Raw genomic sequence first — 14,649 nt, 5'->3', positions numbered from 1 at the left:
TCAGCGAAGATGACCATTTATTATGTGCTTAATGATTTTTGCCTAGTGACACATTTATACTGTATTCAAGAAACAAATTCTGTCCAGTACTTTTCCTAGACAGTTCCGTATCCCAAACCAACCTACCATAGCACTTAAAATATAGTAGGAAAATGTGGCACTATAAAATCTTAGTAAGCTGTTGCTATATAGGCCTACTATCAGGATGAATGGCAGCAGTTTGGCATTATACTACATTTAACTAGATAATTTATCAGAACCATCATCTTTACGGTTGAATTTCTAGGTGGGTTTGGCAATGTTAAGTATTTGTTTCATCTTGGTGAAAAGTGGATTCAGCTATTTAAAGCCTGGGAAATACAGGAAACATTTTTATTATAACAATTTAGAGCAAGGTAAAAAAGATCTAATTTTAAATGTGGTGCATCTTACAATTCATGCCTACATGTCTTCACATAAAACTGGGGACTCTAAGTTGAGAAGACTATGTGATTTAGGTTGTGCTACCGCATGAGAGGTACAACGAAGAGGCATGTATTATAGAAGCGTAACTTGGGCACTGAAAAGCGTTAAGGTACCAGCTCTGTAGAGAGCAATGACCTACTTCTGCCTTATTCTTCTGCTGCCTGCTACCTTGAGGACCTGATCTTACACAAACGTTCCTCAGCCGCGTTCACTTCCCAGTTTCACAACCTGGTAGCAAAGCAGCCAGTTTAAAATGGACTTTACAGAAAAAAAAACATTCCCCCCCCTTGACTATTTTCATATGAATTAAGTGCTGGACCAATGGCTGTGAACCACTTGTCTTTCAGTTTTATTATACTAGCATGCATTTTAGAGGTCTTTTTCATACTGATATAGTCAGGTTTTGGGACTCTCTTTTATTGCACTAGGTGATCTCATTCCACCACCTGCGCTGTACTGTGGTAACCTCCTTTGGCATATTGCATGTATATTTATTTCCATTACAAGTAACATATTATCATCAGCTTATGCTCTATAGTAAAATATATATGCAAACCTCAACAACCGAGTTTATATCATGCTTAACAAAGTATGACAAAATAAATGCTGGTTTAAAATCTATACAAATATTAAAACATGAAATATTTTAGAGTTACTCCCCTCTTCCCTTACCTAATTATTGTATTAATAAGCAACATGCTGAATTTCGGCTGAGATGTAGTAACCACAAGAGATCAGACTCTTGCACAAATTCTCTCTCCTATCATAATGTTTGCAGTATGAGCATGTTTAACTTTTAATCATACAAGCTGTCCACCTGAAGCCAAAATCGCTGTTCCTATCTGGGCTCAGGTCTGCTATATGAACATGAACTCTGTTGCTCTGTTTGTATGCAACTCCAGATTAAGCCAAGAACATATTTTCTCTGTTTTGCAGTAATTTGTCCTGTAGTTCCAGTTTAATATGATTGTCCACTTTTTATCTTTAATTGTTGCTGTGCATGCTGTGTAGCAATACCATGACACTTAAAAGTCACTTTGTCTTTATGGTTGGTGAAGCAACCCCATTTCATGGGCAAAGGAAGGCTCTGAGATGTGGCTACAACCTTGCAAAGAAACCTGTTTATGCAAAGTCACATCAAGAACTTCTTTCATTTAGGTTAAAGGATCAAGTCCTTAATATTTGAAAATACACAATAAACATACAACACTGGATCATTGAGTATGAAGGTTAATAAAAATACAGCCTGGCATTAACATTAAAAAGGCTCTAATTTTTTCTTCACAGGTAATTAGTTCACACAATGAAATAATCTCCTTTCTTATCCTGGAAACACATGCATAAAACAGCTCAGATAACATCATTTACATACAGGCTGCTGCATCCGCATGTTAATGTCTGGCAGTGAAAAGTTCAGACAAGTTTGTAATCCCCGATTTCCTGCGCGTGCTCAGCACCCAGATTCCCAGAAAGTCAGAAGAGAATGGGATACTAAATATTACTAAGATGACAGGTCAGCTGCAGTCTGTGCCGCATCTGGACAGCTTGCAAGTTACATTTTCCCAGACCACAGGATCTTTGACAGTTCTGGACATTTTAACATCAGCGTTTTTTTTTAAACACATATTGGTATTTGTGTACCACAGTTTCTTTTGTCAGTCGCTTACGGTTATGGCGATCATTCTAAGCCTATTATGCTGCCGCCACTTGCTTTGTCCACGTTACTATATTGCTCGGTATTGGAACCAATCTGCATTCTCATTTAAAGCACTATCATGTCACCCATCAGCAATCATTTGCTTTCATGCCTTAAAACTACTATACAATGGCAACCACGCCATGAGGACAAAAGCACAGGCAGAGAGGAAAAAGGAGGAAAGCTGAAGTGGGAAAGTGGCAGCGGCAGCTGCAGCGAGGCTAACTTTGTTCTTTCGAGGTCCTTCCGGGTGAGTACTTGAACTTGGATTGATAATGTACATGCCCTTCATCTTTTGCTTCCCCTGTTAACACAACTTATCTTCCCAGTGCAGATACTGGAAGGAAGCTTAGATTGGCTGCTTGTGCACCAAGGCCAACAGGTAAAAACACTGTTTTTACAGCACAAGCCAGTGAGTCTATGCCTACTGACAGCTGCAGGAAAAGGGAGGGCTGTGGGAGGGACAGCCTCCTATTGCAGTAATACTGATTGCCAGCAGCACTTTTCAAAACACGGATCCAGCTTGCTGGGCATCCTTAAAATCAACAGTTCTTGGAGGAGGTCATCTGATCAACTGAACAGAAATCCAGTTTGCTGCATTCAGACAAAGATGCAGTTACAACATCCGAGGGTTTGGGAATTGGCTAGAAAGTCTGGAGTGCTTCGGCTTTAACTGGGATTCATTTCTGTGTACAGTCATCCTCCTAATACTTTAGAGCCATCAGCTGTAAAGAGATCTTAGACTTCACAGACTGCTTATGATTAATTGCCTGAAAATGTTGTAAAAGTTAGGGATTCTGTTCCAAGGTGAAATAACTGGAGTGCTCTAGCCTGGAACCAGACAGACAGGGAAAGATGTATGGTAATTCGTGCAGAGCACTTCTCTGAAATAGGCATGGCACAGAGCAAGGCTTTAGACTCCTACCTTTTACAAACATGACCTAACTGTGCTCCTTGGGTTCCACATGATTTTAATGAGGCAAAAATGATCAAAATGTCATGACCTCTGTTCTTCCTTGTCCTAAATTCTGGATAATGGAAATGAAGAGGAGCTTAGCTAGGTTGTATTTAGCAGATCACACAGAATGGAATAGCTTTAAGATCATGAAATAAAAGGTTTAAAATAAAATACTGTGAATTCAGAGTAGTTATCCCCCCATATTCCACAGAATCAGATTATATAAGCAAGTATGCTTTTCCTAATGTTGCAATTCATTTGAGTATTAACCAATTCCTCTTCACTAACACAATTTCCTAAATGGTTGAGAAGCTGGTTCTTTAATTAGTAACTGTTACCTTGTAAATAGTGATCAGGATCTCACACATTATCCAGGCACTTTGTCTTTATTAAAAATATTTATTATTTGTAGGCACAATATACTAGAAACAGTAGTTACAAGGTATTATAGGTATGTAGGCACAGGCTACGAAAACAGCCAGAAATGTTATTCAAAGGTGCTTTAGATCAAACAATCCCAGATTTCCAGGCAATCTCCTAGCTCACAAAAATGACACCTTCAGCTAGTCCTCACTCATACACAAGTTGGCTTCCGTGCAGTACCAGCCCTTGCATGTGTAAACTCTGAAACAGTCTCCAGGCAGCCAGAAATCAAACACAAAATAGCAGCAGTCACAAACATCAGAAAACATTAATCAGAAAGTTCAGTTGTCATTGCCTTTTTTCTCTCTATCTAGATATGACCATTTCAGTGTATAAGGAGAATAAATGCAATAGCCACTAATGTCTGTTTCCAAGACTGGTGCATGAGCATGAAAATACAAAAAAAAAAAAAAAAAATCATTCCTCTTTAAAGCTAAAACATCTGAAACAGCCTCCATCTTCTTGCTGACTTGGGATTTTACCAAGAAGAAAGTTGCACAATACAAAGCAGTTGACTACACATGTAATCAATGTCAAGACTCAGCAGAAATTCATATTGTGAAGAAGTTATTTTTATGACTTGAGAGTTGCTGAATTTTGCAGCTTTTTTCAATCACTTTGAAATGTACTCGTCAATTGATGACAATTTTCTCAAAGAATTTTATATATTTGTACCTACTAATTATTTGATTTCTAGCAGTGTGACTAGTACTTTGAAAAAAAAATATCTTTTTTTCATCTAAATAGAATCTATTGCTGATAATAAGGGAGATTCACATGCAAGTTACTTGGAAGTGTTGGGTGCCTCACATCATATGCTTTGAGCTTGATCTTTCAAGATGCTAAGCACCTGCGGTTTTTAGCAACTTCAAGCAAGAAACTGGTGTCCTGGACTCAGCTGCTTATGTAGGGACAGACAACTGTTGTATGGATAACACGTTTTTTTCTCCCTACAAGGAACACAGAATATTTTACGCATTGGGCTGGAGTGGATTTAAAGCTGCAAAAGAGAGTCCTGGACAGTGCCAGTCACTTCACTGTGATTCACAAAAACTACCAGATGACAACAGATGAGGGCCAGGTATTTTTCTGAAAGTTTTCATTGACCAAATCTCTAGACTGCAAGTAAATCTTGCATCTTCTACGTATAAAGTTAAACCTGCGGGGTCTGCTTTCTTTTTTTTTTTAAACAGTACTCCTTTCACCTTCGAAAGAGGAAGAGGCTGTTTCCATTTTTAGTCTGAAATTCTTTGAAGTATTCCTGCTCCATAGAACAGGGATCTGGATAGAATTTGACAAAAAATTAATTCCTCGTTTTAGGTTTGGTTTCAGCCATAAAGAAGTTAATGAGATCACATCTGTTTTTGTCCTGATATACTCTACAGCAGCCCACTGGAAACAGCACCATTTGCTTACAGCTTTTCTTTTATTCCAAACAGAACCTAATCCAGCCTAAATAAGTGTTCTTAAATGCATCCATAGCAAGACTGCCATATGAGCCAATTCACAACCACTGTGGTGATGTTACTTACCATAGTTACAATTAAAGAGTTGCTTGCAGTTTCTCAACAACGGCTAGATAATATTTAGACAGACCTTAAAAACATTTTCTTTGGCATACAACAGACTGAAGAAACATCACAAAAAAAATACCAAAAACTTCATTCCACAAGTAACATTTGAATACTGACACATCTGGAACAGCTGGGTAACAAGTTGTGCGTGTCAAGTTTAGAAAGCAGCTGCTTTTAGCCTTCATTTTGGGCCAGACATTTGCTTTCAGCCACCAGTATATTCCATTTTATTTTGTAGCAGCTTCTGCAGTGTTCCCATATGGACAAGCTAAACAGCTCCAAGGATATAACAGCAAGTATATATAATGTTCTTTAGAAGAAATGAAGGCCAGATGTTGCTTTGTTATCTTCACATGCATCCTTAAAAAAGTTAAATTGTTTCAGATATATTATTAATGCCAGGTATAGGCAATTTGTTCATTGGCCATTTAAATGTCAACTTTCCAAAGGATGGAAAATAACATTTTAACTGAGGATTCGAACTGAAATAAGATTAAATCACCCTAGAATAACTTAAGAAAATAAGTACAGCAAAATCCAGAATCACAGGGACAAAAAAGTATAGTGCAGAAAAGACATGATGACCCACTTCTCAGATCTGAATGAGTACTATTTATGATTTATTAGAAAAGAAAAAAAAACCTTATTGTAACCTTATTGTTACAAAGTAATGAAAAGTTTGGGGTAAGAGTTATCCAGCACCACCACTGATGAAAGATCTTCCACTCTGCTGCTTTACTCAACCAGGATATAACTTAAGCCACCAGTCCAAGTACTAAAGAATTCAGAAGATCTATTACTAACAGTGTAATCCATTAACGTTTTTCATGTATGTACTCCTGGTTACTACATCGAGTGGATCCAATAGCGTGGGTAATAATTCTTTCCCATACTGTCCAATTAAAGTGATTTAGATAGAAATGAACTGTTTAAAATTTTTCTGATTTCCTGAAAATAGAACGTTATTGGATTCATTTTATGACAGATATATTTATAAGGAAATACTAACTGAAGACTACTTTTCCCCCCTCAGTAATAATATAAACAAGGTTTGAGTTTCAACTGCCTGGTGATGTCTTTCTCTTTGAGCCAGTCCACGACAGTCAAAAACTACCAAGACACCAACTATAACTTTTTGAGTAATGTCACTTTATTAAGGGACTTAAAAGAATCACATTCTCTAGTAGCCTTGGAACAATGCAAGTGGTGAACAAAAGACAAAAATAGATGTAATTGGTTCTGAAAAGCATGAACATCTGTAGAGAATGTGTTGCATTATTCCTAAGGACTCTTGCTTTTGAAAAAAAGCATGTTCCATATATACAAAGTGTCAGTGCAACAGCCAATAAAGCAATCAGTCAGAAATATAAAAATATCCTAGATACAAACTTAAAATAGATGTTTGAAGACTGACAATATCAGTATTCTGATATTTCTATATCTCAGGAGTATGATCACTGGGATGAGTTATTCTGATGAGGTAAGAGACAGTAGATGCTCTGTGATAACACAAAGCCATACATTTTTTCCATACGACAAAAAAATAGAGCACCCAATGAAACTGCAAGTCTTTGCTGCAAGTGCCCACAGGAAGTGAAATTATAGTCTATGAGAGCATTACTACATTCCTGCATCATTTACGTTTGCTGTCTTTGCCAAGTTATACCAGCAAAGACTTGCTAATTCTCCCACCCTCCCACAGCTTCAGCATAAACTTCATGTACTTCGCAGATATACCAAACTGACAACTGCTTTAAACACAGACAAGATCTATAAATGTCTGAAAAACACTTAGTCATTCTTTCCTTTATTTGTTGCAATTCTTTTCTTGGCAGCAAGGACAGAAAGAGATTGCAAAGCTTGACAGCTGAACAGCTCTCTCTAGAAGGGTTAGGGAGAGAACAGGGTGTGTCCTATTTGCTTTGCCCCAGGTGTTCCAGTGATGCCACTGAACTTAAACCTCAGCTGGTTGAGCAATAAAAATCACATTCCTCCTCTTCACTCTATGTTTTGGATGGAAGGATGTAGTAATTTGGGGCTACTATTCCAAAAAAAGAAGAAAGGCTATTTGGTCAAACTTTCAGCTGGATTCTGTCTGTCTGCATCATGATTCATCTTCTTTCCTTCAGCCAGCTCTTTCACTATGACCCTCCAAGCTCTGCTGCTAACTTCTGCTTCCTATTTCTTCACTTTTCAAAGAAAATGGCAAAATGACAGGTAGACAGACAGGTACTCTCTGTCTTTGTGGCAAAGAGCCCCAGGAAGAACTGGCAGCAGAGCTGAGAGTGGCAGAAGAGTACAATGAACACAAACTCCTACTTAGGGGACTGATAAAGAGTTAATTTTCAGCTGTGTGTCAATGTCAGGCACTCCTCTATGGAAAAGCACAATGAATTATATAGTCTCTAAAACAGCAATATTAACTTGAACAGGATATGATTTGTATGATAAAAAAGCACAACAGGAGCTGGCAGTCGTCTTCATATGAAACTGACCTTACCACTTATGGCACACATATGCACTGAAGCACACAGCAGTTGCCTGAACCTTTAAAAGATTTCTTAGCTTTATATCCTAGATTCAAAAGCTTTTCCTTAAATCTTTTCATTATCCATCGTTCTTTCCTAAACCTGTTTTGTCTCAGGCAAATTCAGACAGCAGTGTGAGATGGAAAAGTGAAGCTAGTAACATCTGTAGCATGATGACACTTGACAAACTATCTCAGGTTTTCTTTCAGTTTCTGGAAGATGCTTTGCAGATTTCAGAGCCTCAAGGAATCATCATACTTCTCTCCTTAACCCCACTGAACGTGGCATTCAACATCTGCAAATATTGAATTACTACTCACCACGCCCCAGTAAGACAGGCTATTACCTCTTAAGTAAACAGGCAGGGAATGGAGGCACAGAATGACTAAGTGATTATTCCAACATCACGATACAAGTCTGGGAGAATCAGGAGCTGAACCTGTATTTCTTGCGTCTCAGTTTCAGGTTGTCTTTTTGTTCTGTGTTACAGCCTTATCCTTTCCTGTAGAGGAAGACTGGAATCTCTTAAGAGTCTGTCACTGCTACTCTGGTTGACAGGTGATGTCGCCAATGAGATAAGAATTGTTGCATTCCCCACATCAAAAGGTGGAACACAGTGTGACATCTGTTTGCTGGAAGAAATACTAACCATACAAGTCCTTAAGAACATCAACATTTATTTAATATGCTATAAAAGAAATGGGATATGAACATTCGTATTTGAACAATAGTAAGTGGCTTCTTATACTTACATCGTATGTGCTCATTGTATAATATATACACAATGAACATAATTACATTTGTACACAAACTAAGTACTGGATTGAAAACCTGCTTATTGCTGTACACACCCTAACCCAATGAAGGAAAAGCCCAGTACCTCAAAATACCTACACTCCATTTTATTTAAGAAAAAGTAACCACTAACATTAATGTATATGTTGACAGAAGTGTGGCAGTAACTGCTGACATTGCAACCTGACCAAGAAATAATTACAGCAGAAACAGGACATATTTTACTAAGCAATAATAAAAATGGCACATTTTAAATATATCTATATGTATATATATATATAAAAATTTTACAAATAAAATGTTAAAACAATAAATTGTAATGTTTTAAAAGTGTAAAACAAGATTTAGTGGCGATATGTAAAATTAACTGAGTTATGCATCTAAAAGAAGCAAAAAAGTAAACTTGTATGATCCATAATTAAAAGAACATTAAATTCTGGAGAATATCAAATAAAGTTCTGACTGTAGGCTGCACATTAAAAAGAGCCTTTATCTTATGTGCACAGAAATCATAGCAGCAAGCTGGTATCAGGAGAACAATTTGAAGGTTGTTGAGTGTACATGTGGGCCATTTAAAGCTCTCTTGGAATAAACATTTTCCAGGAAGTGATAAAATGATGCTCTGTGGCCAAAAGCATCAGAACTATGAATTTCATAGATTTAAAATATACTGTACAATATCTTCTTTTCATAGGTCAGGTCCATACATCTCAGGCATGAATTGTTTCAATAGAAGCCATTAGTGCTGAAAGACAGACATAGATTAAGTTACTCTATTTTAGCGACAACAGAATACTGTATAAAGCAACTCCTGGGATTAAACACAACAAGGAATTTCTGACCTCATCCTAGCAGTAGTCATCAATGGTGTAAACACAATAAATTATTTTAGAAATCAGTTGTTTCCCAAATCAATTTTTCTGATGAATAATACTGCTGTCAAGATACTTTGACAGCAAGAAGCAAAAGCAAGCTTTTTTCAAATTTACACAACTTCGTATGAAAGCCTGTTTATTCTGAGAGTTTTTTCCTGTTGTACATGGCCATCTCCAAATGTTCTTCATACAAAACTAGTAATAATACCAAAGACCCTAATTGCTCTTACAAAGGACAGGTACAGTTTGAAGAGGGATGCAGTATTATTCAGTTGCTACACCATAATGGCAGCATAGCTGTGAAGTGTTCTGAAGTTCAAGTGCTCCACCCAGAGCTTGCTGCATTTTGGTAATTGTTGAAAGGACTTCTATAAATAGCTTTTAACAGTTCATTAGCAAAAATGCTTCTGTGCTTTGGATCCAGGTGCTGTATAAGATTTCATTATCCCTCCATTACTCAGTGTAAATGTAATGCTTAAAACCTAACAATGTTAGTGGTACACATCCAGATTTGTCTTTGCAAAGCAACAGCCGTGACAAAGAAAGTAGCGTTGTGTTAATGGGTTTTTCCTTAGTCCTACAATATCCTATGCCACCGATTCCCTATGCCAAATTCCCCTGGCATCGTGCCAAGAGTATCATTTTACTAATTGACCATAAAAGCCAAATATAGGTATTACCTCATTATTCTCTGAAATCTACCATACATTTTCCAGATGCTGTCTGAAAAATTTCATTGGATATGAACAGGGCTGATCCCACAGCTCTGAAGTTCCCTCTGCCGCATTAGGATTTCTTGCATCTGAGACACACTGAGTTCTTGCCCGTTAAAAGACCTATCTTTCAGCAAAGCACTGGCATACTGGAGCGGCAGCCCCAGAAGGTAAGGGGCAGTGAATACTTCAGGCAAGCAGACTATGCTTCATACATCTCCCATGTATACTAGGCCCAGCTCATGGCATGAATTTATTTTAGAGCTCCTAGAAAACAACCGACAGTGGCATCAAGCGCAGCAAAGAAACGTGGAATGTATATGCACATAGTTCAATGCTTTTTCCAACTCAGTTCAAATTCTAAACAGCCAAAGTGAATGTACTTTAAGTTCTGGAATCCTTTCTTCATTATAGTGAGGCATGTGTATGCAGAGCATTAGTTTTACAAGTGCCATCCCAGATGCACCGTTTTGTCATAAGCAATTAAGGTCTATTCGTAGAACCGTACTTCACATGGGAATGTTACAGCTACACTATTACCTATAAGGATACAGCACACTGTGGGATGTGAAGGCTTGGGCATTAAGTTACAAAGCAGATCACTACGTGAGTGCTTCACTTGCTAGTCTCATATTTAGCATAAATCCTTAAAAAAATGAATTTGCTGATCTGATCATTGGAGATGATGATGAGAGCTAAAAGCAACTTAATGCAATTGGTAATAGATTCCTGGTGAAGTTATAGGCTGCTTCTCCTTTCAAGACAGGCACACCGTGGCTATGGACAGAATTCAGCAGTGCAGTTTCAGTTTTACTACTGACCTGAAACTGAGTTGATGGGGTAATGTTTGTCCTATTTGAAAAGGAGATGCATGATAAATGCCTGTGTATTTATACAGTGAAACTGAAAAGTATTAACACAAATCAGTATTTCCAGAAAAACTCAATAGTCCCACTTATCTTTTTTAAATAGTTCTGTAATAAAGCTTTTGAATAGAAGTACAAAAAAGTCCAAGCTAAATCTAATCCTGACAGACCACATCCATCAGGAAGCCAGCAACACAGGTGTCAGCACTGAATGTGAAGAGTGCATTTTCTACTCTCAGAAGGAGAAAAAGAGAAAAATAATTTCCTTTTTTTTTTTTTTAAGAATATGAATAGTTTCCTGCCTATAGTTCATACAAGAAAGCTATCTGTGATGAATAATAAGTCTAATTTTGCCAAGATGAAAGCTTGGCAATGCAGATTGGGACAGTAAATGAAAAAATGCCTTTTCAGTTCTCCTCATGCTAAATGCCTGAAAATGTCTCGATTTTAAAGTTTTCTTGATTTTAAAGTCTTCTTAAGTTACATTACCTATGGCATTTAACATTACCATTGAAACAAAGTTCATTCTTTTATTAGAAAGCTTATTTAAACAGGTACTTCCTGACAACAAAGAAACGTGGATTGATTTAAATGCTGGTAAAGTGCTGAAGCATTCACATTGGTATCCTATTAATTTCTTTAAACACTTTTATAAACAAATATGCTTACTTCCATTTCCATTTCTATTCATTAAGTAGGTAACACTACAAGTATGAACATGTAAATCTAGCCTAACTCATGCTTTTTAACTTGATTCCTAGAAGAAATCACCTACTACGACAAAGGAAGAAAAGTTGTATAGGGCTATCTCTATAGAAAGAAAAAAAAAAAAGTTTTGTAATTGTTACATTTCTTCTACCCTCATTTTTTCCCTTCCTGTTTCTCATGCCTCAGTCATCTATGTCTTAAGCTATAAACTCTTTGGGCCATTAGACCATTCCCTCCTATGCATCACTAAGACATCTAGCTCTAGTTGCCTATTACCACAACTGAAGCATCAAGATTCATTTGCACCTGAGCACTGATGCTCATAGCTTAACTGGGTATCTGTTTTGTAATAGCTTAGGTCTCTCATGTAGTTCAAAAGGCTATTATCTTGACAGTTGTGGAGAATGTGCTTGATAAGCCAATTAGTCTTTTCTCTTAGTACTTAGAGAATATATTACTTGCAAGCAAATACATACATGTATGTGTTTTGTTTTCTAGTTAGTTTATATTCAACATTGTTAGATAACTTTGTCTTGCCAAGTATGGTCTACGGATGTTTCTTAGAAAAATAACTAGAATACATATACTTAGAAAAATATTAGGAAAATGGCAGGAGGAGTGGAAAAAAAAAGACGTACTTCTCTGTAACTATACACACATGAAATGTGATCCTTCTGTGAGCTGTGTCTGTGTAGATGGAGCTGGTGACAATGACGATTCTGGTGAAGAAGGCAAACTTTTCACTGTGAGTCACACAGCAAGATAAATAAGAATACAAGTTACAGAAGGCATGATTTCAAGCCATAATAAATATAAGCTTGAAAATGATCATTTCAAGCCATAATAAATATAAGCAGAACCAAATGAAAGCTACACAAGTAAAGACTTAAAATCTGATCAGCACAATAAGCACAGCTTCAGGGGAGAGCATAGCAGTTTTCAAGAAAGATCATTACTCAGGCCTATAAACAACTAGTAGAACACCAAAGGAACAAACAATGGACACATGAATGCTGACTTGCTATTTATGTTGCAAAGAGCAAGGGGAAAAAAACCAGTAAAATTTAACTAGTCAGGATACTCCCAGACCCACCTTTATGTCCCAGCTCAGATTAACTAAGCATTTTTTATTCTGCTGAGCACTATAAAATATACTTAGAAGGTCTGGTTCTGATTATCAAGTCACAGAAAGGGTTGCTGACTGCACTACAAAGGTCGAGGTCACCTTTTTTATCCATAAATCGAACCATTTGGCTTACTTAGCCATTCCCATCACTAGATATCCTAATAATATCTTAAATTCTATCTTCTTCCTTCCTCCTCCCCTACACCCCCCCCCTTTTTTTCTCTTTGCAAACAAATTTGCTTTATTCCAGCCTTCTCTTCTTGCAGAGTAGCACACCATCAGTCATTTTACTAGTCAGCTAGTGTTTTCTGTTTCTTCATCTCTTTTTACTCCTGAAAACATGAGCGAACTGGGGTCTTTTACTTGCTAGTTCAAAATCTAATAGATATATTGGCAGCTCTCAAGGATTTCTCCATCTTGGGCATACGTGAGGCCATCCATTAGCAAGGAGGTAAGGGTAAATAATCCATATATATCCAGGATTGAGATGCTGTTCTACAAGATGAATAGGGAAAGATTTCCTCCAACCAACAACTATAGTATGACTCAATTTCTGGCAATAGTTATTTAATTCCCTGAATTAAATGCTACATTAAAACCTCAGAAAAATGGAATTTCTGTAATTTTCTGCTGGGAAACACTTTTTCCTCTACGTTATAAAACCATACACTTGACATCTAGACCAGCTCAGCAATTTCAGTTCACCAGGGTTTCAAAGCATCAAAAGGCATAATCAAAATGAAATAAAGTTTTACATATGTACTGTATAAGTTGTGCTTCAGTCAAACTCATTTCCATACCTGCTGTTGCCTGATTTGCTTTTGAAGACTGTGCTGCTAATTCAAATGAAGACATAATCCCTTCTTGCTCCTGAACACTAACTACTTCACTTTCTTCTGAGCTGGTTTTGGGTTTGTGGTTTGTAACTGTGGTCACACTCTGCAAGCTGGTTAAAAAAAGTACAGCATTTAGAACTCAGTCTAACTTAATTTCAGGTGTTAACCACTAAGTATAGGAGTTACAATTTAATTTTCTTTTGTTAATAGAAAAACATTGCAACTTGGAAGTTTGTGTAATATAAATTAAGCACGTATTTTGAAACCCTTCTACCTCGTAAAGTTAGACTTAAAAAAAAAGTACTGGAAACTGAATTCCTTTCTTTTACATACTCATGCAGTTTCCTACTCCACGATATCTATTTTGCTGAAGGGTGCTGTGAGAAAGTTATGACCTAATGTAAGAACTCACTTAGGATCTACAGTGTAACTTACACTAAAGTTATGAATCCTTAAAAAGGAATATCCAAGACATGATATTCCTCTAATTCTGCAATACTCCAAAACAGTGAAGTAAAAATTAAAGCAGGAGATACAGAATAAGTTGTTTAGCCTGCTCCTAAATATCAGCAGTAAAGAGCTTGCTGCAGAAGCCCTGGCTGAAGCTTTCATAATAAACTAATGCAAAGCTTGAACCGACATTACTAAATACATTTTGTATCCCAAAGCAAGGATTATGAACATATTCTGTTTATAACAATAAATTGGGGCAATACTTGAAAGTAAACATTGCTTCACCCACCAACTCATCACCTCTTACTGAAGCCCCGCAGCGGTTAGGTTTCTCACCAGATTTCGCTATATGTAAACCACTCAAAAACATAAAAATATACCTTATAAGTATTTATGGCAGTGTTTCATTAGTTGCTTGGTCCATTCAGCTAGTAAATATAATGTTCAGAGGCTATTTTAAACTTGCACATCTTGTTTTATTTTTACCTTATATCACCATCATGTGTTTCTTCCAATTTATTTTTCTTTTCCTTTTCTGCTTTCTCTTCATTACTCACTTCTTTTGAGTCAGATACAACATGTGCATCTGATAAAATATCATCAGTTTTTGTCAGCTATAAAAAAATTGAAATC

At 36.9% G+C, this 14,649-nt stretch overlaps 1 protein-coding gene across 16 annotated transcripts in view; it reads right to left on the bottom strand.

The window, feature by feature from the left end:
• Positions 1–6,244: 6,244 nt before the first annotated feature.
• Positions 6,245–14,649, bottom strand: part of PLEKHA5 (pleckstrin homology domain containing A5) — a 176,270-nt gene continuing 167,865 nt past the window's right edge. For 14 of the 16 annotated variants that reach the window (XM_069807828.1, XM_069807831.1, XM_069807833.1 and 11 more), the window contains 4 exons: positions 14,503–14,630; positions 13,528–13,673; positions 12,240–12,344; positions 6,245–9,184 (listed from right to left, as the gene is read on the bottom strand). In XM_069807828.1, the coding sequence (XP_069663929.1) occupies positions 12,250–12,344; positions 13,528–13,673; positions 14,503–14,630 (369 nt within the window). In that variant the 3' untranslated portion in view covers positions 6,245–9,184; positions 12,240–12,249. The remainder of the gene's footprint in view (positions 9,185–12,239; positions 12,345–13,527; positions 13,674–14,502; positions 14,631–14,649) is intronic. The other 2 variants (XM_069807829.1, XM_069807830.1) reach the window with 2 other exon arrangements.

Source organism: Haliaeetus albicilla, chromosome 19 (genome assembly GCF_947461875.1).
Source record: "Haliaeetus albicilla chromosome 19, bHalAlb1.1, whole genome shotgun sequence".
Classification (NCBI taxonomy): Eukaryota; Metazoa; Chordata; class Aves; order Accipitriformes; family Accipitridae; genus Haliaeetus; species Haliaeetus albicilla.
The sequence above is the reverse complement of the archived record's forward strand: the minus strand, read 5'-3'. Positions and strand labels throughout refer to the sequence as shown.